Genomic DNA, 25,457 nt, shown 5'->3' on the forward strand with positions numbered 1-25,457 from the left:
CCATTGGGGAATCTGAATCCACACCCTCCAGCAGCTAATCACCAGCAACCAAAGTCAGCCATTTAACCTGCTCTGACACCCCAACAAAAGTACTAGAATAGTGCATGATTAAATTACGAACAAAGCAAACTGTTGTAGTGATAGAGGCTCAGTGGTCGAAGAGTTAGCTCCTCATTACCTGACATGCATGCATACACTCTGTAGGAACAACAATGCAACCCTCTGAAGGCTTATACACCACCTGTAATAAACCTGTTTATTCACCTTTAATTAAGTGCCACAATTAAGTACATACATAGTTTTACTGAAGGGACATCATCCTTGTGTATCAGCCTATATTTCCCCCGAGTAACCAACCGCTCAATACTGGGATCAGAATACTGATGTCCAGTCACTGGCCATGTTGGTCCAGCATTGGGTATTCATTAACACTGTTGGAATGTATAGTTCTCTCACACAACTTGTTCAGTTGGTCTGACCATCAGCTCACTCACCTGGAAAGACAGGTAGATACTTGATACTCCACCAGCATTGATGCATGCTTAGATGGTTATAGTATTGTTGCAGAAAAGATGAACACAGCAAACTTACAACAGGTGTATGATTTAATAGTGATATACCAGATGCATTTCAAGTTTTGTGATTAATTACCTATTTGGACACAATATTTCTTCATGGAACTCATTTATATTTAACTGGATGAATTGTGATCACCCTCACTCACATATGAGCACATAGACTTGTAACTGGTCTAAATGGATCACTGTGTTCAAGCTAATATACTATATGAAGACAAAAATCCTTTTCATTTGTTGCACATATTGTCTTTGGCAAGCTGCTAACATGCAATGCAAACTTTATTCGTAAATTTCCTAATAAATAAAATTACTCTTGAACCAAACCTTATTACAAATATACTTACCTCAATCCCTTGGAAGTTGGCTCTATTTAGCATATTTTTAGAAAGAAAAACACTTCGCATTAAAGATGATGATTAGATTTGCTGACTTGCATATTTCCAGGCACAGATGTGCTGACTTGCATATTTTTGGGGCATGGACATGCTGACTGGTAAATTTTCAGGCACAGATATGTTGACTTCCCTATTTTCTGGCATAGATCTGCTGACTTGCATATTTTCAGACAACAGGAGGCCTTCCTGAATAACCTACCTGAACTGTGGGTGGAGCAGCCAGGACGAACTCAATGGTCTGGGCCATCTCCTCAGCTGTCAGGGCCTAGAATATAAAATGTACCTAAACAATACAGCATGGCAACTTACACCTCCAAATCTTATGAACATGAAACAAGGACTTTCACAAATCAATAAATGAAATCCACCAGTGATTAACCAGTATAATATTTGCCAGTGTATAATAGTTAATAAAAAAGAAACTATTCTTTGTAAAACATTATATGTATTTGTAAAGGATTCGAACAAAGGGTCATTGGTTTGATACCTAAGAAACCACACACTGCCTGGTGAACTGCTTGGCCTCAAGTGAGTGAGGTTTGCTTATACTGTTTTAGCCACATTCCAGCAATATCATAGCAAGGACAACAGAAATGGGCTTCACACATTGTACCCATGAAGGCGTGATGATCAAACGCTATAACCACAGGGCTACCCCAATGCCCCCTCGGCCTCAACAGAACTTGAGCCAACAATGACACCCAATCGTCACCACTGGCCATTTTCAGTATCAACAGGGAGCCTATATAGAGATGTTGTAGATTATCCCTGGTATCAACAAAATACGCCCGTGTGTCACGAATGCCATGACCTCATGTGTGACAATTCGTGTCATTCCTTGAAAAATATTCTTGCAGTTTACCGACATGTTGTGACGCTATGTTCTGGGCAAGCATGCAAGTCCTTCAGAATGTGACGTTGTCATGTCACTTGCAGACATCAATTTGAGGTCATGGACGCGGAAGTTCTACCAGTTGTAAACAAATGTTTTCTACATGATGATTTTAACGAAAACCTCCGTATTATTTCTTACGAATAAAAGACCCGTGAATGTAGAATAGGCCTTGAGCAACCATGCTTGCCATAAAATTCGACTATGCTTGTCGTAAGAGGCGACTAACGGGATCGGGTGGTCAGGCTCGCCGACATGGTTGACACATGTCATCGGTTCCCAATTGCGCAGATCGATGCTAATGTTGTTGATCACTGGATTATCTGGTCCAGACTCGATTATTTACAGACCCCCGCCATATAGCTGGAATACTGCTGAGTGCGGAGTAAAAGTAAACTCTCACTCTCACTCACTCACACTTACGAATAAAAAAACACATAGATCTATCCCTAACAAAACATTAACATAGTGCAGTAAATATACAAAATGTCTGTGCGCCTTGACTTAGCCTCAATTTACTCGGAGATTATATGGTCTCTGGTTTACTGTTCTTGGTCCTCACTTGTCTAGAGGCGTACACCTCCTCAGCAGCCTTTGCATCCCCAAGCATCGTCTCGGCAAAGTGAGTTTTTATCAGGCCGGGACTTATACTCTGAAATTTAACATAAGTACTCTCATTAATCGGGGCATATTGAAACAAGAGAGTACAAAATGTAAAGAAATGTATTTTCTACATACTTAACATATAATACAGACACACGCTTACACATCAGAAAACGCCCTACCTCTGGTATTTAGGCAAGGAAACACATGGAGGTGTTTCAACCATCCTGGCTTTGTTCTATTTTAATATGGGACATTGTACGATGTATTAAAAGAAAACTTAAAGATCTGGTATGTATCCTCAATAATGTACCTAGAGGCAACATCAACGAATATACTCAATATTTTTCAAGTTAAACCGACATTTACAGGTCTCAAATAAGCGATAGCATCCCCCAGATTTTGACACGCACTTAGAATGAATACACACTGTAACACAATGCTTTTAGAAAGTGGTTTAGAATCTGTACTCTTTTGAGGAATTGTAATCCCCATTATTACATATGTTACACGTGTGTAAGTAAACGTTGCATCATGCCGGTTTAATTCAAACTGATTCGTAGAAAGGGAAAGGTTCAGAGTCGAACCTGGGTCTTCCGCCTGACAAACCAGCAGTTCCACCGCCAGTCTACCCCATGCATCAACAACTCTGGCTCCAACCATCTTTCGGCAATTTATTTTTTTAAAACCCAGCAACACATGTAGGGGTTAAGCTTTATTTGAAATGTGTTATGGGATGACTCACTGTTACTCGGATATGCGAGTTAATCCCTCTCAGTTCCCACCGTGTCCCTTCAGTTAATGACGTCACAGCGTATTTTGTAGCGGAGTAGAAATGACTCTTCCCAACCCGGTGACCAGACAGGCTGAAAATGGAGAGGTGAATGAGTGGAAGTTACTCTGAGCAGCACTGAGCGATAACCCATAAAAATTTCTTCAACGACAGCCTGGGAACAAGCAAGCCAGTGGTAGAAACATCCACTCAGGCCGTGAGGGAAAGGTGACAGACCGCTCATGTGAAGGAGTCATCCAATACTTGCACATGCAATGGTGATCACTCTAGACCTAAAGCAAATTGGACCTGTGAACCCCCTTCTGGGAGAATTCACGGAGTCTGTCCACTTGATCCAATCTTAATACAACAATAACATAAGAATTCACATACTTTTATTTGTTAAGTTTGTTATTTAAAGTCTGTTCAATGGCCCAGCTATGTGAGGGCACCATGTAGTAAATACATAGTTAAACCAGTGGCTGATGTTACCAACAACACTGAGTAATGCCTTGGTTCGATGGAACGTTGTAATTCAAGTCACAGTGCCTCATCACTGGATCCATACACTCAGAGAAGGGTCACTGTAGCCACCCCCGTTATAATACCTGTTGATGTTGATGATATGACCATCGTCCACTCCACGCTCTCTCATGGACTTGACGGACTCTCGCGTACACAAGCACAACGCCATGACATTCACCTGCAGACAGCAATGCATTGTCAAGTTCATAATATAGTTCTTACGTTATCGGAATCGACTACATCCGGCTCACTACCAATTTGCTCAATAGGCTGTCCGTGTTTCCTACAGTATGCTATACTAACAATATAACTATCGGCACGTGTATATTTGGTGCGACGCCGCTTTGAACATTCTTCCAGATATATCACATTGTGGAAACATGGCGATGCCCAAGAGATGAAGGTCTGAGAAGTTCACTGGTGTCTTTGAGGCCAACATCCAGAAGTCAGCTCCAGAGCGGAAGGATTCCGTGTAATCTTACAATACATACCTGTTGGTGACAAACCCATGGTAAAATAACTGGTATGAAACATATACCTTTAAGATCGAATTCCAGGTCCGTGACTGTATACTCTCACTATGATGACTATGATGGTTTCGGGACGGGCTGTTTACTAAAATTCACTGATATGCTAGTTGTGAGGTGGCCACACAAACTTCTGTGTAGGAGCATTTTCCTTGGGAACAACTACTATTATTCCTACCTAGTTTTCATCACAACCTTCGCCAATATAATCCATCAATAGGAAGGAATGTAGCGAAGAAGAAGAAGAAGAAGAAGAAGAAGATGATGATGATGATGATGATGATGATGATGATGAAACTTAGTTACTTTCCGTGTCACTTATTTTCCAGATATACAAATACATTTCCTGGACAAGTTGTGGGAAATATATTCAGGCCTACGAGACACGATTATACATTAAAATTGCATTAGAATATATAGAGTGTAAAACTCGTAAAATAATTGGTAATATTACCAAGATGATACAAAACAAAAGCACAGAACAAAATGCGCCTTGTAGATGAGTCAAGCATTTATCAATGTTATTACTGTTATTATCTTGACTGAATGAAATTACGAACGATGCTTCAGACGACGTTCATACATACTGAAAACCCCTGCCGCTAAAGCGTTACAGTTATTATTAACTTTCATTGTAGCAATGGAGAGGTCTGGAGAGAATGGTGACACTGACTCATTATAAAGCTTCTTAATCATATATCAGCATACAGGTTATAGTAATCAGTAGGCCGGATGACATCACCATGGTGACCTTTGTCTAATAATTATGTTAATTAATGCGTCGCTGTGATCATGGCAATAGACAAACTACATGTCGATCGCGAGTCGATGCTTAAGATTTCGCGTGTTAGGTAACCGATTACAAAACTCGTGCCTGTCAGACACCATTTGTGTTTCAATTCCTTGTCAGGTAAATATTCTGATTCCCCACATGAGAACATTGTGTGAAGCCCATTTCTGGTGCCCTGCCGTGTTATCGCTCAAATTTTGCTAAAGCGGCATTAAACTATACTCGCTCTCTAAGAGGCATGATATCTGACAGACACTCCTGTGGTATAATCTTTATTTCCTGGTTAAATTCTCAAAACTGCAGCCAGTATGACGTCACGTTGCTCATAATACGAACAGCTCATCAAGTTCATCTACTCACAATAATCAGAATCAGTGATATAGTAAGTGTATACTATGATTCCATGACGAGTTTGATGTCAATACAAATGTGCGTTTCCTTCAACTATTAAAACTGCAAAAACTTTACCTCCCACATATTGTTCCACTGCTCACTATCGCCGTCGATGATTGGTGCATCCAGAGCGAGACCGGCGTTGTTTATACAAACGTCAACGCCACCCCACTGACCTTTGATCTTTTCAAACATAACCAATATCTCATCCTGTTTCCGCAGGTCAACTTTGATTGGCAGGACCTCGCCCCGCCCAGATGAAGTAACGCCATCAGAAAGTTTCTGGCGAGAAAAAACCCAACAAAAATATCGAAATTATATCACCAGATGCATTTTACCTATATCTGATTGTATCTTTCAAAACGTTCATCGCATGAGCGGTTGACAGAAACGGGTTAAACAGTGGTCACATCCGATCACAACTCTACAATCTGAAAATTGAAATGCAAAAGTGTGAAATATCTGTTAACAGAATAGATTAGTTTTGCCTTACTACAGTTCCAGTGGTAGGGAGATAGCAATCGTGGAAAAAAAACTTTACTGAGGAGAAACTTGTGCAGAATAAGCAAAGCGACTTATTTGAAACAGATCATGGTTGCTACTTAGCTTCAATATTAACAACAGCTGACGATAAAAATAAACTTTCATGTTGAAACTATTAGGAATGTAGCTACCATGGAGTCCCACTATCACTATGAAAAGAATCAAGTGAAAAGCAAAACCAGGACATGTAGAGCAAACGATGGATGGTTGCGGAGGGGCTGGGGGATAGGGACATCAGCTATGATATGATAATCCCATGTCGGCAATTATATTACAGATCTTTACTAAAACTTCATTGAAGAAACACACGTAAGATGTTCATCAATAGACAAGACATATTCAACACAAATTCAATATCTTTGTGATGACCCCGTGCGCCAGTAGGTAGCGCATGCATTTTGTGCCAGATGAGGGGACTTTCCGTTGTCTTAAATGGCTGAGCGACCTATTAGACATCTACAGTCTGATCTATAGTTTTCAGCAGCTATTCGTACTTGGCCGAGTTTACGAGTAAACATGCTTTTCTGGATATCCTCTTACGTTTTCGACTGAAAGCCCAATTAGGCCGAAGTAGGTTATTTCGACATGTCCTATTTGCAAATGTGCAAATTAGAGGGACACAGAGTAACAGCCTAAAACGTGTTTTTTCTGTTTCCGACAGTACTTCCGTAACCCTGTACAACAGATATCTCCTGGAGGACAATATTTCTCGGGTGAATGTTCTGATTTGTTTGTTTCTTGTTCATCCGTGAACGCCTGAGTTACAAATTATCACCATCAATCTATGTTCGGTCTAAAGGGTGACTCACAGGATCGGATGGTCGGCCCACCGACGTGGATGATGCATGTCCCCCTATCCTGATTGTCGATGGTCATGCTATCTCTCACTTGACTGCCAAGTCCAGATTCGACTATTTACACACTTGTGCTATATCTCTGGAATATTGCCATGTGTATCATTAAACAACAAACAAACATGCCTTGTTCAGTAAGGTAGCAGGGTTCCTTCTCCGGGAATTAATACGTATCAACAGCTTACCCTAGCATCGAACCTAAATATCCTTATAACTAGATCAATGCTTCAGTGGCTCAGTGGCATCACTTGCAGCCAATGACCGAACACCTTACAAGGTCAACTCAAGGGGTTCTCTGTCACCCTGATCGAGGCAATCTTGGCAGTCTTTGCCCCTATGTCACCCGTTTGAATTCCATCACCAACAAACAGCTCCGCATCAAAGGATCTATCAAAGGATGTATGTCATGATCAGAAATATACAACAGTAAATGTGACAACAATGGAGGTTTGCTCCTCTGTCGCACCTTGAGTTTGTCCTCGCTTCTTGCACAGGCCACAACCTTCATTCCATGAGACGCCAGTAACTTTACACTTGCCTCCCCTACTCCCATAGACGCACCTGTTACCAAGGCAACGCGACCCTGCCACCGATCCATATTGATACTGAAATGTGGAAAATCGACTTGTTTCATGCTTGTACATACTGTTAACATATGTTATATCAGCAGATATATACGTACACTGGTTGCTGCAGAGACAAACATCACCAGCACCATCAGGAGAAAACAACGATCGTCAATATTTTTTCTATGAAACAAATAAACAAAATATAAATAACGAAAACGAAAACAAACCATCCTGACTAACGTATAATATTATTTAGACTAAAAATAAATGCATGAGTGAGTGAGTTTGTTTTTCCGTCTGTTTTATTCAGTATGTCAGACATATATGTCATGGCGGGTTACACCAGAAATGGTCTTCACACATTCAACCGATCGGGGAATCGAACCCGGGGTTTCGGCGTGACGAGCGAATGCTTTAACCGCTTGGCTACCTCAATGAATGATACAAACACACTGTTAATTTTGTACATTACGAGCCACCTTAATCAACACAAAATCATACATAATAACTGTAATGATTTGTAATTAACCATTACACCGTTTAGTAACGTCAAGGCTGGTCGTTTTGTATGGAATGTGTGTTTGTGGTTTGACTACAGCTACTTTCATGACGTCGGTAAGTAAGTTAACGGGTCTGGACAAGGCTAATAGCAATCGACACCGACAGCTTTCCACGATCAAAGACCCGACTGCATTGCAGTAGGATGTGTAAGTATACATGTAAGTCTGTTCCGTTTCATTGTTCGTGACTCTGGAGGCTAGAGTCTAAAGGTGTTGGAGTGGTCTAGTAGTTAAAGCGTTCGCTGGTTACGCCGATGATGAGGGTTCGATTCTCCTCGTATAGATACAATATGCGAAACCTAATTCTGTTGTTCCCTGACAGACACTGCTTGAATATTGCTAAAAAACATGTCCATCCACTCACTAGGTAGATACCCTCAGAGGTAGAAGAATAGTCAAACATGCTACCATGCTATACTCGTTACCCTGTCTGGATCTGGGAATAAAGGGGATGAAACCAAAGCAGCTGGTTTGAGAAACCATGTCCATCACATGGTCTCTCTCTCAATCGTGGGACAAATACAACACCTTTAATACGACCTTTAAAAACCCCACATGACCTCGCTGCACGTAATTCTATGGTTCCTTCTGTCAATGTTGAAGCCCTTCCGTTTCAAGTTACACAACTGTATGCCCTAATAAAGACCGGCATGGCTTTTTAGTACGGACGACACAGTGAACCATTCACTAGAACATTGATTAGAAAAAGTGTCGCTAGGAAAGGTTTATATAATCACATGTTTAGCTGTTGATTGTGTATGTAACGTTCGTATTTCTGTTGTGTTTCTTGTGAATGTAACTGATCCACCAACAAGGGTGTGCAGTATACCAGTTTATACAACTGTCAATATACAAGTTACAGTCTAGTGAAATCCACGCTGTCGAGGATACAATGACATGAGTTGAACAAAGAGGTCGAGTGTGATCACTCATACATATAGTCTCTTACGGAGGACATTTGCAGTCACTCAAAGCACGTGTCTAGCGACGAACACCTATGACTCAAACTGAACTGTGTGAAAATATTACTAAATGTGTGGTACTGCCATACTCGGATGCATGACATGCCTTTCTGACCTTAAACATGACCTTTTATTTCTGAATTATACAAAAGCACCTCCTCCTGAACGTGAACTCGCTTTTATGTGACACTGGTGTGCTGAACTACGCGTGTATTTGCTGTGTCAAACAGTCTACCTACCTGTGATTCACGTGCAGACAGCAAGTCGTTGTTTGCACCACGTGTACACTGACGTCAAAACCAGTCCAGCATCGACCGAGAATGCACAGAACGAGAGATTCTATTGCCGCTTCTGCCAATGAGGTGGGATCGCAACGATCTCCCACTTGTTTCAATGGTGGGACACAAAGTTTGTACCTCATAGCAAACACCCTCTCAAGGTCATGTGCCTGGATGAATTTCAAAGAAAGTTTAGGCTAAATTTAAAAAAGTGAAATGTTTCTTGGGTATCGGCATCAATATTTATTGAAATTTAAAAAAAATAAGTTTGACTTGGCCTCGTCCTATCATACATTTGTCCACTATAAGAATGAATGTCTGTGAGAATGAGTGTGACTGAATCTATAACCCATAGACACGTGCTAAATTTTCCAAGCCGTATTTCTGAGAGAAAAACAAATAAAAATGTGTTCCTCCCTCGTCACTTCTTTTTCTATGAAAATTTAAAAATAAAGTCCTCCTGCCCTCGTCAGTGCAAGAAACATTTAGTTTTTTAAGCAGCCTTAGATTAGATGAAATGAGGTGTAAAGGTCACAGTGCCAGTAAAAGTGAGATCCCTTGCATGAGATGCTACATTTCAACAGTGTCTACATTTCAGTATCTGTTCTGGGTCTGCACCAAAAGCTGAACAAAAGAACATCCAAATCTATATGCACTGTTAATAATTAGCATTGTATTTGTAAGTAAATCCAATAAATATATGTTTAAAGTTATGGACCACAAATACTGTTGTTCTTGGGTGGTTGCTCAGGTAGGTCCCCTATTCACTACCTTGCCTGGGTCCCTGTACTGCTGTTAACACAAAGTGTTCTGCTTCTATTATAGGATGTCAATGTCACCGGCCCCATCATATTATCAGTCTCAACTCCCTGGGGCGTATACAACTCTTGGGCCACCAAGTTATTCTACTCCCATAATTCAAGCTACATGACAAAGGTCTGTAAATAACTGAGTCTGGACCTGTCAACCCAGAGATCAACATCACAAGCATCAATCTATGCTAGTGGGCAAGAAAGGGATTTGAACCAACTACCAGATCCTGCTAGCATTAGTATGGGTGAGAACCAGATTTTGTATTACCTCAGACAATACAGCAGTGAACTGAGGATTACTGCTACTTTGAAAGTCATTCAGTTCTGTCCCATGACCTGGGTTTAATGGATCAGAATAGGCCCACATCCAGGTCACTGATTGTATCACTTGGTCAACCTCATGAGCAATGTTGTGGATCAGATAAGTCAGGTGGAATTTGGATTCAAATACGTTGTCATAGGTTCCTGGCATATGAAAGGGAAGCAACTGAATTTAGCAAAGACTGATTGGTGTTTCTATGGAATGCTGATGTGAGAAAGATGTAGAGAATAGTCATCATTGTTTTGCAGCTGGTATTATCAAGGAACCAAAGCTGGTATTCACGCCCAGACCCAGATCCAGACCCAGACCACCACCCCCCCACCCCCCCCACCCCCCCCCCCCCACACACACACAACATAGGCGGTCAACCCTTCAGGAATGTCTTTTTTCAGCACTTAGAAGTTGCTATAGATGACAATATATTTTATAGATTAAGCTACTTTATTCTTTCCCACACAGTGTTCCTGGATCATTACAGATCCTTTCATCAGGTGAAGTGAAGTGATTATTATTATTAATATTAACAACTGCACTTCACCTGATGAAGTGATCTGTAATGATCCTGAAACGTGTGGAAAAGAATAAAGAACCTAAATATCATAAAATATCTTGGTCTTCCCAGGGTGTTGAAATCCTGACCATGAAACCATCTCAGCTGCATTTAACAAAAGTGAGTGAGTGAGTTTAGTTTTAAGCCACTTTCAGCAATATGAGGAGTGAGCACAGCACAGTGAGGGACACCAGAAATGAACTTCGCACATTGTCCCCATTTGTCTTTAGAGTGACGTATAAATGCTTTAAGCATTAGGCTACCCAACCCCCCCACAATCAACATCACAACAGAGCTTATTCTGTTTGAATCAACTTTATTAATATCACTTGGATCAGATATATTTGGTTTCATTTTTCACAAAAATCAATTGTGCAAGTCTATAGCACTAAATCAACAACTTTCCTAATAAAAATTAATCTTATTGAACATGGATAAAAAATCTTATCAGGTAGTTTCTTTTGGAAAACAAAGAAATAATTCTGAAACTGGCCATAAATTCTGTCCCTAGAAATGCATCTTGATTTATTTTATTGCATACGGTGGGTGAAAACAGCTGAATAAGTAATATTTCATAGTCAGTACAACTGAAATTACTATGACAACCAAGGATTTTACTTCTCTTGATCCATATCTAAAACTTGCATCCACAATTTTGTTCACAAATGTATTAAAACGTCATAGTAAAATAATTCATGTATCTTGACAGTTCACTGGAATGCAGGAAACATCTGTACATTTCACTGAACAGTGCACAGAATCTGTAAAAATGACAGACTAAAGAACAAACACAACACACAAAACAAATACACATTTGAAATACAATAACCCCTTGCCAGTTTCCAAAACCTTAAGGGTGTCTGCTGGTATTATTCTGAGCTTCCTGAACACCTGGTGTCTGCTGGTATTATTCCGGGCTTCCTGAACACCTGGAACTTGTTAATACAACAATATCTGAGTCGAGCTAAGCCAGCACTAGGGCCTGATGAGACATCACTGGAGGTACACACGCGTCACAGTGTGGCAAACAATACCAGACAACTTCCTAACATGATTACAGTGGAGGCTGTCTAAACTGGCACTCATTGGGTCTGAAGAAATAATCCAACTTAGACAAAGTGCTGGATAGTAGAGCTGATGGTAAATGTACAAGCCATGGATGGGGCTGAGATTGCATGTTAGTGTTGAAATTGCCAAATTGGACAGCTTCCACTGCAGATTGTTTGATTTTTCTGGCTACACTACAGTTGCAGTATTCCAGATATATGTAAATATTTGTGTCTGTACCTGTCAATCCAAACCTCAGGAGTATTTATCAACACAATACAATGACATACATCAACCAAGTCAGCAGGCCTGATCACACAATCATGTGTAGCCTCTTAGGATAAGATCAGGCTGCTGATGACCAATTCTTACATCACTAGGAGCATCACTAGGGAATAAAGCTCATTTATGCATATCGACCAACACTGGCTTATATAGCTATATCTAACCATGTTACAATTTCAGGGAATACGCAAATTCATCTTTTCTCTTTCCACATTAAATGAAAACATCACCTGTCTGTGCAAATAATGATGCTTTCTTGCATGTTCTTTTCACATGTGTTCACGTAAAAATTCATTCTCACTTATTAGGACTATTACGCAAAATTGTGAAGATTGTGAGTGAATTTCTGGTATATGTTGCCTGTCGTCAAGAGTGGGAATATGACACAGTAGTAAATGCCACAATAAAAAGCAAAATAACCCCCTTGTTTTGTCAACTGGCAAGGTACATCAAGTCCCTTGATTTTAAAACTCTCAGAAAAAGAAAATAACTTGAATAGAGACCAGAAACTATCTTTAGGGTACAAAGTACTTTGATAGTCTCTATTCTGTTCCCAAAATCCATCTTAACATCACTAGCACTGTCGTAAATTTAAGTCAGACTTAGGAGCTACCACCACCTTAGCGCTAAAATAGCTTTATAAGGCATGGGCTCCTTTCATGAAGCAACCTTTACTACGGTTAACCTTAACACCCATTTTTTACCATTGCACTAAGGTTACCTTACTGAGTTATGATCATCTCAGCACTTCATCAAAGGAGGCCTAGGGTCCTTCTCTTCAAAGCAGTGGTTGCACTACGACAGTTGTTCATCTATTTTAAAGTATGGAACTTACAATCATCTTAGAGCTACGACCGCTTTGTGGCACTGGGCCAAAATCCAACACGATGATGTGGACAAAGTCCACAAAGCCATCCTAACACTGCTATTAGTGTCTCAAGTTTATGTGAAATCGTGAGCTGTAATCACTTTAGCGCTAAGACGGATTTGTAGACCTGGGTCTGATGTCAAATCATTTTATACAATAATTTTACTTGGCCTTATTCACCCTGACTCATATTAAATTTCATATAATGCATTTCACAAATATTATAAGCTATGTGCATCATTTTGATTCTTGGTTAATTATTGGTATTATTTACATATGCACAATAGCAACATTATACCAACATACAGATTTCAACAAGAAATGGGTAAAACAGAGGGTATACCTGCTCAATACAGAACATCTGGAACCTTCATTCATCATTCTTTCATTCAATCAACGAAACATCTAATGCGAGATAAAGTTAACAACTGTCAACATTGTAGAATAACATTCAGTAAATATTGCAGAATTTACATGGTATAAAAGTAACACATTTTAGATAATTTCAACCAAGTTTTATTGTATTAATCGTGTCAGATGCAATGATTCTGACGATAAAAACATCATATAGTGGAATGCTCTGATATGTAGGAAGAGCAATGCTAAACAAATATCTCTGCATCAAATGGAATGTTTGTTCTGTGGTAGCATACACTTCACAGGGATTACAGGGTTGTCTCCCTTAGACTGATTGCCTGCAAGGAGGGTGATTTAAAAAACAGGTGAACACATATTTATTGAGTATCATCATTGTCAGTTAACATGTATTTTATCTATCATGTTAATCAGCTGAAATGTTTAATTAATTACAGGTGAGACAAATTTGGTTTGATCAGGTAATAAGTCAAAATGAAGTTATTAAGTACTTGAAGATGTAATAAAGATCAGCATCTACTTATCATCAGAACTAAAATTGGATTTTGCATACACTGTATAGTTGTGCATGCAGTATATAGAAACACATGAATTACTGAGAATAACAGCATATGGATGGGTGACATGTACCCTTGCAGTCTTTTAATACATACATCATTGCCATACTATCATTTGTATTACCACTACTACAGATAGATAAGATGGAAACACTAAGCAAAATGTTGACTATTCAAGAATATGACTTTTATTTATTTGTCAGCTACACAATTCATTATTAACCTGAACACTTACAATTCTTTCCATCCAAATGCAGTCAAGTCTCATTAATCCAACATCGTCAGTTGCACACCAAATTGTCAGACTTACAAAGATGTCAGACTAGATAATTGAGACTAAATTATGTTTATTCAGTTTGTTACCAACAAAAGCATCAGATAAACGGAGGTCAGATTAACGAGACTTGACTGTATTGTCAATTAATGTAAGTTAGTGGGAATACATATCTAAAATTATGAATATTTACAGTCTGACTTCTCAGTAGGTAATAATACTGTTTCGTGGACTTTAATGGCTGGACTTGCTACATTGCTCTACACCTTTAACACTAACAGAATGGAGCAAGCCGCTCTGAAAATGCAATAAAATGCAACATGGCCTATATATCATGATAATGATATTATTGTCTAAAATATGACTAAATTTCATAAAAGGACACACTCTTGGAGAAAAGTTACCGATTGTTGATTGGCAGGAATGAATAACATTTCCAATGCTGATGACAGACAAAAGCAGCCTCACTATTCAAGTGCGTGTAAGAATTTGATCAAATCAAACAGAAATGAGAAAATGAAAAAACCTGGTCCTTTCAATGTTCTCATTTTGCCTTCCCCACTGTATTAACACTGTGTTATTCTCAGGGAAATAAACCTGTTATACCACAGTTCTGTTGGGAGCATGACCTTTGCTGAAGGGAGGGCACTGAAAGCTATACGAGGTACCAGAGCTAGGTTAGTACCACTCGCTAGTCACCGGAATTGCTGGAGACATCCTCCACAGAGTATTTCTAATTGATTTTTGTCCCTACTCTTCATCCTTCATCAATTTTTTGGGCCATGTGAAACGTGAATTAAAATAGTTTCAAAAAAAGATCGAATACAACCCTGAAGCCCTAAATGTTTTTTTAATCACACCAAAAATATCAGTTATAAAAAGGATGAATTAATTTGCAGTCAAACATGAAAATATTGAACATCACTTAAACAAATTTTCTCACATAACCAAAGCCTGGAGTCAAATTTCCTTGTCCCATCCAGTTCAATACAACACAATCAATCTCTGTCTAGATCAATAAAAGTAATGTGAGAGTAAAACAATTAACAATATTTTACAAGCTATTTGGTTGTAACTCAGCTAGGTGGACTGATTGATTGTTTCCTGGGTTCATTGCTTCCTAATTGTTTACACCAGTCTGAGCTGATGTTGAAAATACAACCATGGTACTACACTGAACATTTAATTTAGGAAGGGGTGACCTAACAGGTTTTTGTAGGGAAAACAAGTATTTCATATTACCAGATTATCTTTTTAAGGATATTTATGAACTGAGTATTTTTCCTAAAGGTGAGTGAGTTTAGATTTATGCCACATTCAGCAATATTCAGGCTACATGGCAGCAGTCTCTAAATAATCTGGACCAGACAATCAAGTAATCAACAGCTTAAGCATCGATCTGTGCAATTGGGTACGTTGACATGTGTCAACCAAGTCAGCAAGTCTGACCACCCGATCCTGTTAGTCACCTCTTACGACAAATATAGTCACCTTTTATGGCAAGCATGGGTTGCTGATGGCCTATTTTACCTAAAGTTAATTTAGAAACAGATTATGTTTTGTTAAGGATATATTAACAGTAAGTGAGTGAGTTGGGCTTCAGGCAATACTCCAGCATATCATGGCAGGGTACACCAGAAATAGGCTTCACAGAATTAACAGAATATTCAGTACAAAATTACAGCATAGATATACCATGACAGTCTCCATTCAAAACTCAATGGGATATAAGATGTTACTTTCCGACTACAGTATATATGGCAACTGACACACAAAACTTAAAACCTTGAAACACAAGCATACCAATGTGGAGATTCAGAAATAAAACAGAACTTTTCCAACAACTAAAAACTTTGGTTTTGGAAGACAGTCATTTGCCATCTGAACAGAAAGTTTATGTTTTGTTCACTTACTGTGTGTTTCTTCTTTACAACTTCAAGGTATGCTTGTGTTGAAAGTTTCATTACAAGATATATATCACAGATGTTTCCAGTTGTGACTCTTTGCATCAAAAAGACGATGTAATGCAGAAGATGCTAAGGTATCATTATGGGAATTAAACCTGGAACATCTCTCCAAGAAGCAAGCACATGACCTGCTGGTCCACCACATAGTTCTTGCTCTCACCAAGCTAATCCTAGAGAACAACACTGGTATATAGACTCTATGTCAGTAAGATTAGCATTAACAAGGAAGGTTATGTGATTACACAAGTTGGGACGGACACAATCACAGGGTGTTATCTAACACTGGACGTTACTTCACCTGCAAGCCGTATCACATAGCAATCAATAACATCTGTCATTAATGAATCATGAAAATTCATGCAGAGCCAGTCAGCTAACTTGCTGAGAAGCATAAAAATAGTGCAATTCAATAAAGTAATATTTTTTCCACCATTAAATGAGTATGCAGGGCAGGTAATCAAATAGACTGTATTATTTGTTTGATGGCGTTGTTATGAAAATGTTCTCGTCTGTCATAATTCAAGTTCGTTATTGTTAGTGAGGACTTTGCATTGATTCTTATTATTGAGTGCCATGAAAGAATTCATACAATGACTTCAAAAAAGGTCAAGTTAATTCACCATGATTCTGAACATCATTAATTTTCCTAAATGAAAATTGTCATAATGGATTAAAGTGCAGCCATATAATTTTGTCAATGAAAACATAAAATGTTTCAGAGACAAAATATATTGGCGCCCTCTGACATTTACTTGTATTGATGTTAAACACATGTTCATCACATATGATAGTTTCTTGCAGTTTATTTCACCTTAGATACACTCATTATACCAATAACAGAATCTGTGAACATTTCCTGTAATTAATGTTTTTTAAGCTTGACGTTAAAGACTTATCAATGGCACAAATGACTGGAAACCATTGTTTATTAGACGTTCATATTCTTGAATAATACTATATTGATGTATAATATCATAAATGATTAGAAAAGTTCAAATAGATTCCTGTAGCATCTGGGAGTTGAATGTTCCTTGAGACTGGGATAAATCAATCTGTAAGCTGGGAGCAGGATGCTCTCCATTTACAGGGCCTGAGTCATATTCAATACCTGGCTAAGCATCCAATCTGCCAGTCTGAATGCTGCGGGAGAACGAACTGTCACCTTACCAATGTTTACCAAAGTCATTATTGGCTTTACTGAAAACCTTGGTACCAGCTGCTTTCACACAACCAGTCTCTAGGAACAACTGTTTGGTCTGGTCCTGTAGGTTACCATAGTAATTCCTGGAATCGGTAGTTCCAGGATTGGTCTCATTATTTATTATGTCAGATGGAAGTGACCTCAAGACCTTGACATTGTACTGTATTGAATACTCCTACAATCCATAACAGCAAAGTGCCGTGTGTTGATAAAATCCATTTCTGGAATTGGTTGCTCAATGGTTGGTCTTAGTGTGGATCGTAGGGGACTCAAAAACATTCACCCTAGATTGTCTTGAACTCCCTTTAACCACATATGACAGGCTGATAGTCTACAGCTGTGTGCTGGCATGGTGATTTGGGGAAATGGATACGCCATGGATGGGTTGGGGTGGCAGACTTGACTTCTGTTCATTGTTGCTATTTCCTGTCTATACAAAGTGGCAATTGCTGTGGATCTAGAGCTAAGAATGCAGCTGTCCGGACTATGTGTTATCTCCAGACCATGTTTATCCTCAGACCATGTTTACCCCCGGACCACGTTTATCCCCAGACCATGTTTATCTCTGGACCATGTTTATCCCTGGACCATGTTTCTCCCCAGACCATGTTTATTGCCAGACCATGTTTCTCCCCGGACCATGTTTATTGCCAGACCATGTTTATCCCCGAACCATGTTTATTGCCAGACCATGTTTATCCCCGGACCTTGTTTATCCCCTTTTCTGAATCACTGTACTGAATCCTGCAAAACTACAAAAAGCTTTTTCCAGACCTGACAAACATCACAAAAAACATGGACCTGTCATCTCTTAATCCTACATATCTATTTTCTGCAAATCAGTTCAATTTCTTCAAATCACTTTTATTGCTGTGGTAATATTTAATTCTGTACAATGGGTCACCATTTCCAACAGTTGATACAAACCAAGACTTTCAGAGGTAATCTCACTGTCAAACATACTGTCATAATTGATCTAGCTGAGCAATCGAGCTGAGCATGAAATCAAAGAAAAGAATTTTCAGTTTGGGTTAATTAACTGGGGGAAAGCTATAGTTTTAGTAATATCTGTTTCAGTACAAATTCACTGCCATCAAAAAAGAATTCATATCATGGAAATTTCAATATGGTAACATATACTATTCAAAATTTGCTAAGGATCACTTTGAAGATGACCATAAAGATACTTAGCAAATGTTGAGTGGTATAATTGAATTTCAGGAAGATTGTTCCTGTAATCACAATAGTATACATAGTACTAGTAGCCATTACAAGTGTAAAGTAACATTTTCTGGAAATTGTGAGAACAAAAGATCATGAGGTTCAGAAGGCTGCTTCTCTTCTTGTTCTGGTTTCAGCCTTGCTGTGAGGGCCTGCACTTCATCAGGCAGATACCATCCACTGATGTCTGATGCTTCCAGTATATGGATAGCATCCACCATCAGTGTATCAACTATCACACATTCATTCAGTCGCCAGTCTTCACTCCACACAAAAATATTTGCATCTGTGTCTATGTACAGTTGTAGATATACATCTTATGTTGTCAGCCAAATGCATCCTCTGCCGGTGGGACGTAGGAAAAGCCCTCAAACACGCCATCTGCCTCCATGACGCTAGCGCTGACTAGCTTGCAGCTGCCTGCTGACCGGCCAATTGAAGCTGTGGAGAGAATGGGCAACAGGACATCACAAGAGAGATTGAAAGTAAACCAACATGTTGATATGGGCAATAAATTGTGATGAATCATTTGGGTTTTTTTTAACAACTTACAAAAAAATGAAATAATGAAAGCATGAAATAACTACAGCGACAGTTGCAGATGAGATGGGTAGATAGAGAAACATTCCACAAAGTGAACTCACACCTAGATTGTCATCTGTAAATATCACTATGGACTTGTGATTGCATTAGTACCAAGATGGGTTTGTGGAGCAAACACATTTACATTTCATCAATAAACGTTTCCCTAGTAACTTACCAGGTATGGGCTCACGAACAAATTCTGGGTCAAAATGTTTTAAGTCCAGCTGGCCACTCTGAAACCAACAAACAACAGACTGAGCAACTATATCCAACTATGAGTAGCTATTCCTGTTAGCTACTGGTATCATGTTGTCATAGCATTGTGACGTCATAAGTATTGTGAGGTCATGGGCAGAGTTAACAGTTAGCCTTACTGTTCATTTCAGCTCAACCTGATAAGGGGGCTAAGATAAGCCCCGAAACGTCGTGAAAATAAACTCAAGAAGTTACTATCCATAAAATCTGTTCTGTATTATATCCAATAATACCCTCTTTGGGTATTATTTCAAACTAGTATCATGTAATATTGTTAATGTCCGCTTCTCCACTCACCACATTGGGGTTGTATGGAGGTTTGACCTTCCTGTCATCAAGGTCAGCCCAGTTGATTTCCACGAAGAAGGCATGGTTTTGAATCTCCTGAAAGTCTCGCTTGGCACCAATACGATTCTCCTTCTCTTTTTGAAGTAGCTGACAGTAAACAGATTACATGTACTACCATCATCATTATAATCATCATTATGATACATCACCATACTCATCATCTCTACGTTTATCATCAACTGCATGTAAAACCTTTAATATCTCCAGAGTGAGTGAGTGAGTCTTCAGATAGTAAGATGTTTTGAGAAACCCTGGTAATGAACACAGGTATGGCCAGACAAACCTTGACACATTTAGGATGAACAAGGGTAAGACTCAATGTTCACATTATCCCCATAGCCAGTCACAACTAATGCTTCAAGGCATGCAAATGTAGTTGACAAGGGATGATAATCATTCACAAATGCTCGATTTTCTCTGATGACATGGGAAGATTCATCAATGATGTACCTTAGCCTCATACCTTTCTTCCAGGATTAAGCTCACACGAAGTCACATGAATGAATTACCACTAAGCCTGAGTAACTCACACATTCATGGACAAGCAAATGTAAATGCACACAGTAAAATTGGATTTGACTGAAGTATAACAAACTTAATCAAAATGCTTCTGGGCTGAAGAAAGAAACACATAAACACTGCAAACTTCAGGTCAAAAGTACACCTATTAAAACTGTTTCACATGCATAAACATTCCGTATTTCAAACACTTTCAAACATCCATTGAGGACCTCATTGATTCTATTTCCAACATGAACAGATTCTACTGATTTCTCCAGAAATATTTGATCTTTGTGACCTACCCCTTCTAATATAGACCGGGCAGAATAGGAGACGTTGGTGCGCAGTCGAAGAGGTTTGTACAGGATGTTGTCGTACATTTCCGCAGTGTCGCGACTGTAAAACGGAGGCTACAAAAAGAGAATGTGGTGTGTGTGATCAAACAACTTATTTCCTGATGCTGCATATAAAAAATCCATCTCTGACATGCCTCATAAGGATGCAAGGATACATGAAACCTATCAAAACAGTGCCAGAGAAGTTGACACTAATAAAGGTAATTCAGAATGATACAGCCGTGCATTCCACTGGATCTGGTCACTGCTTATGATACTTCCAAACTTAGACTTAATTTTCATATTGATTAAGTTATTGTTAGATTCAATTCAATTCCAGCATTAAGATATCTGTATGACAGATGAATTGGATAGACATACCAAAGATTAATATGAAACAGACCTATTGCATTATCTTTTCATGAAATTATAGTTTTTGCTGAATTATCTGAGCCATTCATTTAATTTTAACTGACATTCTGAAAGACTGTTTTTTTTCTTGTTTTCTTGTTGTTTAAAGACACACTGAACAATATTCCATGTATAGACATCAGACTGTAAATAACAATGTATAGGTTCAAGGTACAAATATACTATTTGAACCAAGTCATCCAGTTTGACCATCTGATCAACTGATTGCCCAGTATGATGAGGGCTCTGTTCCTCAAAGCGACCGTAGTGCTACGACAGTCGTAAGTTAAGGTATGGGAGTTACGATCATGTTCTACTATTAGGGCTACGATTGTTTTGTGGAACAGAGCCAAGCAGAAGCTGCTGTGGATCTTGTCTGATATAACCATAGGTTTTGTTTTCAGAGAACTGAGAAGCTCCACTGAGAACTGCAATTTACAATCAGGTTTTCTAGCATCATCCATCATTTAATATGTTTCTTGTTCCAAACTCTTTTTCATACCATAAGAAAAAGAATGTTAAGATGACATCACACACAAAACACATTCTTTACACTGCAAAAAGAACAATTTCATTTTATTTGTTTTTTTATCATTCAAAATAATATTTGAAACGAGGTCTGCATCTCTCTTGAAATGGTTTGGACCTTCATGCTGAACCTCAACTTGAACTGAATGTTGATGGCTGCATACAAGAGCAACAAAGTTTTCAAAAATGTCCATGGCCTGAAGATTTAAAGCTGAGAAGGAGGAAAAGCAATAAAAGACATTCTTACCAAACCATACATCATTTCATACAACACCGCTCCAAGGCACCACCAGTCCACAGTCTTGTCATAAGGCTGTTTTCGTAGCACCTCAGGGGCCAGATACTGCAAATTACAACATCGTCATTAGGAAGGGTGTGTGTAGATTGACTTGAGAAGTGTAGGTGGGTGGGTGGGTTACCAGTAGTTTTGTGTTGGAATATTTGTACAATGATATCCTGATGTGGCATTCATAAATCATCTGCATAGCCTTTTTAAGCATAATAAGTCACTGGTGACATGGACACTATATTGAATTGAATGAACGGTATATGTACCAAGTGAGAAAATTCCTGGTAAACATAGAAAAAAGGATTACAGGATATATACAAAGGGGGATCATAGGAAATGTAGATAAAAAGATAATGGGACATGCGCAGTGGGGCATCATGGGAAACATAGAGCAACAGATCGTGACACATTTCCAGAAAAAGACCATAGTAGATACAGATGTACACAGAAGGATGTTGTTGAACCAGACTGTTTCTATGTTTGTCAGCATCATACGAATGCTCAAGGATTTCACAAAAAAAAGATCTGCCTCACATCAGGATCTCCGCTCATGTCATGATACAACTTGAGGACTATTTATAAAGGGGCACAAAACCCAACTCAATCACTCGCAGTAGATTTACCAACTGTACTAAAATGACTTAGTGTTGTCAGCAAGACTTGGTTACATTGATGTGAGGTTAATAAATGAATAAATAAATAAATCTCTATGGTAAAAATGTACAAATGACCAAAAGAGTTAGAACATATCCTAAGTTTATTTCCAGATGGGTACTGGAATAAGTACAACAACATAGAAGTTAAGCATATCTTTGAGGAGTTCTGAGGTTGAATCATGATTCTTGCAGTCAGAAATCTGGATGGCAAAGTGTTAGAGAGTGTAGGGGACAACGTTAACCTTACGTTCACTATGGGCAGTGTAGGGGACAACCTTACGTTCACTATGGGCAAGCTTCAACTAGGATTGACAGTTAATTCCAAAAATAGTTGTTGCATTTGTTTCATTGCCTTCATTCTGAAAATGGCAGTTAATCTCAGAAAATGAACAAATGTTTTGGTCAGAAATGGGCCTGGAATGACTCATTTTTTCTCACTACAATAAGGATCCAGTTTTTGTCTCTCAGCAAGCAGATCGTGGGTGATGTGAAGTATGGGGTGAAGTGGGAGTGTGCGAGGGATAATGACAAGATGAGACACATCATGCAAGGACTGCATCTACATCCATCTTCGATCTGACCAATCAGCTCTTTCCGGTCTCCAACATGATCTAAAATACTTTGGTCATTACTAAACCCAGACATTGTGAAGAACAGAAAAAAATTCCTTTCTGATTATTGGACATCTTTATCATTAACAGATACAGACTGATTGTGTTGAGGTAGGGTTGTTGAGTATAATCCCAATCAGGAGCAGGACGACGACACTACAGCAGGAACTGAGTGAGTGAACGAGTGAGTGCATGAGCATGCATGCGTGCTTGAGTTTACAAAACTGTTTTGCACTTGTATCAAAGAGTCAGCTCGGTGAGTCAGTAAATTTATGTTGGTTTTAGCAGTATTGCATCAATATCACTATGGGCTACACCAGAAATGGGCTTCACATTTATGTAGGAAACTGAACCTGGGGCTTCCGCATGTAAAGCAAACACACTTTCTTTTACTTTAAGATGGACTCACAACTGTCATAGTGTTATGATGATTGCTTTGAGTAGCCCAGGATTTGCATGCATGCCAAAGGGACACAACTCTGCACCACAAATTGCATCACCTTTAACCAATGGGGTACCCATGTCTCCTAAATTGAAATACAGACACGCTTGAAAGCAATATTATTTATAGTACTAAATCTCCAGATGTGGTCCAGCAATGTCACAGATAAGATCTGGATAGACTCCACCATATATCAATAACATACTGAATTTTTATGAGCTGAAAATATGTACCGGTACTACCCTCGACCTTCAATCTTGGGAGGTACAAAAGTCCTTCAAGCGGATAAAGTCAAAAGTGCCAAATTATGGACACAACTCATTACAATGGCTGAACAACAACACCATTATGTACAACACCATTAGATAGCTTCCTAGACCATGCCCAATGGTTCACTATATTACACAATGTCCGGGTGCTTTTATACCACACATATACTTATATTAAACTTCAGATAACGGGTACAGCTCACTCAATCACTGTGTAATTTCACATCAAGTGAGGGAGGGAAGTTAGTAACTTTCATTAATTAAAGATATTGTGGTTGTTATTATCTGAAAAAAGGCATGTATTTGATCAGTAGAAAATATATTATCTCATCCAAGTGTCAGCTGATATCAATTATATCACCACAAGCTGGTAAAATTACAAACATCCAAGGCTCGCCAAGACTACTTTTGCTGTTATCAACAAATGTTGATATATCGGAAAGACACCAGGGTGAGATTCTGTTTATGAGCAAATTCACTCCTCATTACTTTTCAATGAGACGTGTACATATATGAACACAGTACTGATATTAGACTTGCAGTGCAGCAATGTCGTAGCATTGTGACATCATCAACTTATAGACATCATAGCATCTACTGTCAAAATGATATCTCCTTACAATAATACGGTAAGGCAATATTAAGCCAAACTATCTTGAAAGCAACATAATCATAAAAGCATACAAATGCAAGCAGTCTGGATAATATCATTTCATCTGTATAGGTTTAGCATTCCCCTATTGATAACTGCAAATAATATTCATGAATACCGGTCTTAGGAGAGATTTGTGTACAGATTATTACTAAAATAGATGCTCCGCAAAAGAAAATTCCAACAAGAGACATGCGATAACTGATCAGTGACCCCCTACTATCTGTCCAGCTCAGATGATCTCAGATGCTCTTGTCATCACACGAGTGTTGCCATTACAATCACACAAAATATTTAGCTGACCCAGCTACAGCTGGAGAAGTGACATTCACGACTGCTGACATTCAATCATATACAAACATGACCAGGGACATCGTGGAAACTATGTCACATGCCACCACTGACGTCATGCACAGCATCCTGTCACAGGGACTTTACATCCAAGACAAGTGATGCGTATTTATCCCAGAATTCCTTGTTATGTTGGGACCACACACAGCGAAGATAATGCTTCATACATCTCCTATTAATATTGTGCTGCTTATTGCAGTTTTTTCTGGACAACCAAATCAATAACTAGATGACTCTCTGTTTTGGCCTAATAGATATATTTTGTTTCTGCCATTTTTTCTGTATAGGACTTAATTACAGGACTTTGTAGATTAGTTCAATAAGGAGACTGACAGTAATCTGTCTCACCAATTGCACATGCTGTATCACAAAACCTGATTTATTAGTTTCGTGAGGAAAGTTTTTCACATTATTGATGGGAGAGGTAAATTGAATCGTGAATTCAGTATTTGTATTTAATGCCAACCAACATTCGCTAATGCATTTCTGTTGTCTCTGATCTCA

At 38.9% G+C, this 25,457-nt stretch overlaps 2 protein-coding genes across 2 annotated transcripts in view; both read right to left on the reverse strand.

Moving 5' to 3' along the window:
• Positions 1–216: 216 nt before the first annotated feature.
• On the reverse strand, positions 217–9,385 carry LOC137290795 (dehydrogenase/reductase SDR family member 11-like). Its single transcript, XM_067821925.1, has 8 exons — positions 9,203–9,385; positions 7,339–7,477; positions 5,551–5,757; positions 3,849–3,943; positions 3,214–3,334; positions 2,428–2,517; positions 1,173–1,238; positions 217–494 (listed from the first exon to the last, which is right to left on the reverse strand). Exons 1-8 carry the CDS (start codon positions 9,382–9,384, stop codon positions 453–455), a joined length of 942 nt encoding a protein of 313 aa, XP_067678026.1. The 5' UTR covers position 9,385; the 3' UTR covers positions 217–452.
• A 5,780-nt stretch (positions 9,386–15,165) lies between these two features.
• The window catches only part of LOC137291822 (serine/threonine-protein kinase Sgk1-like), a 109,834-nt gene continuing 99,542 nt past the window's right edge, over positions 15,166–25,457 (reverse strand). Inside the window, exons 11-15 of the mRNA XM_067823358.1 lie at positions 21,931–22,026; positions 20,712–20,819; positions 19,858–19,995; positions 19,481–19,538; positions 15,166–19,161 (exon numbers count right to left, since the gene is read on the reverse strand). Coding sequence (XP_067679459.1) covers positions 19,046–19,161; positions 19,481–19,538; positions 19,858–19,995; positions 20,712–20,819; positions 21,931–22,026 — 516 coding nt within the window. The 3' untranslated portion in view covers positions 15,166–19,045. The remainder of the gene's footprint in view (positions 19,162–19,480; positions 19,539–19,857; positions 19,996–20,711; positions 20,820–21,930; positions 22,027–25,457) is intronic.

This window comes from Haliotis asinina, chromosome 7 (assembly GCF_037392515.1).
Source record: "Haliotis asinina isolate JCU_RB_2024 chromosome 7, JCU_Hal_asi_v2, whole genome shotgun sequence".
Lineage (NCBI taxonomy): Eukaryota > Metazoa > Mollusca > Gastropoda > Lepetellida > Haliotidae > Haliotis > Haliotis asinina.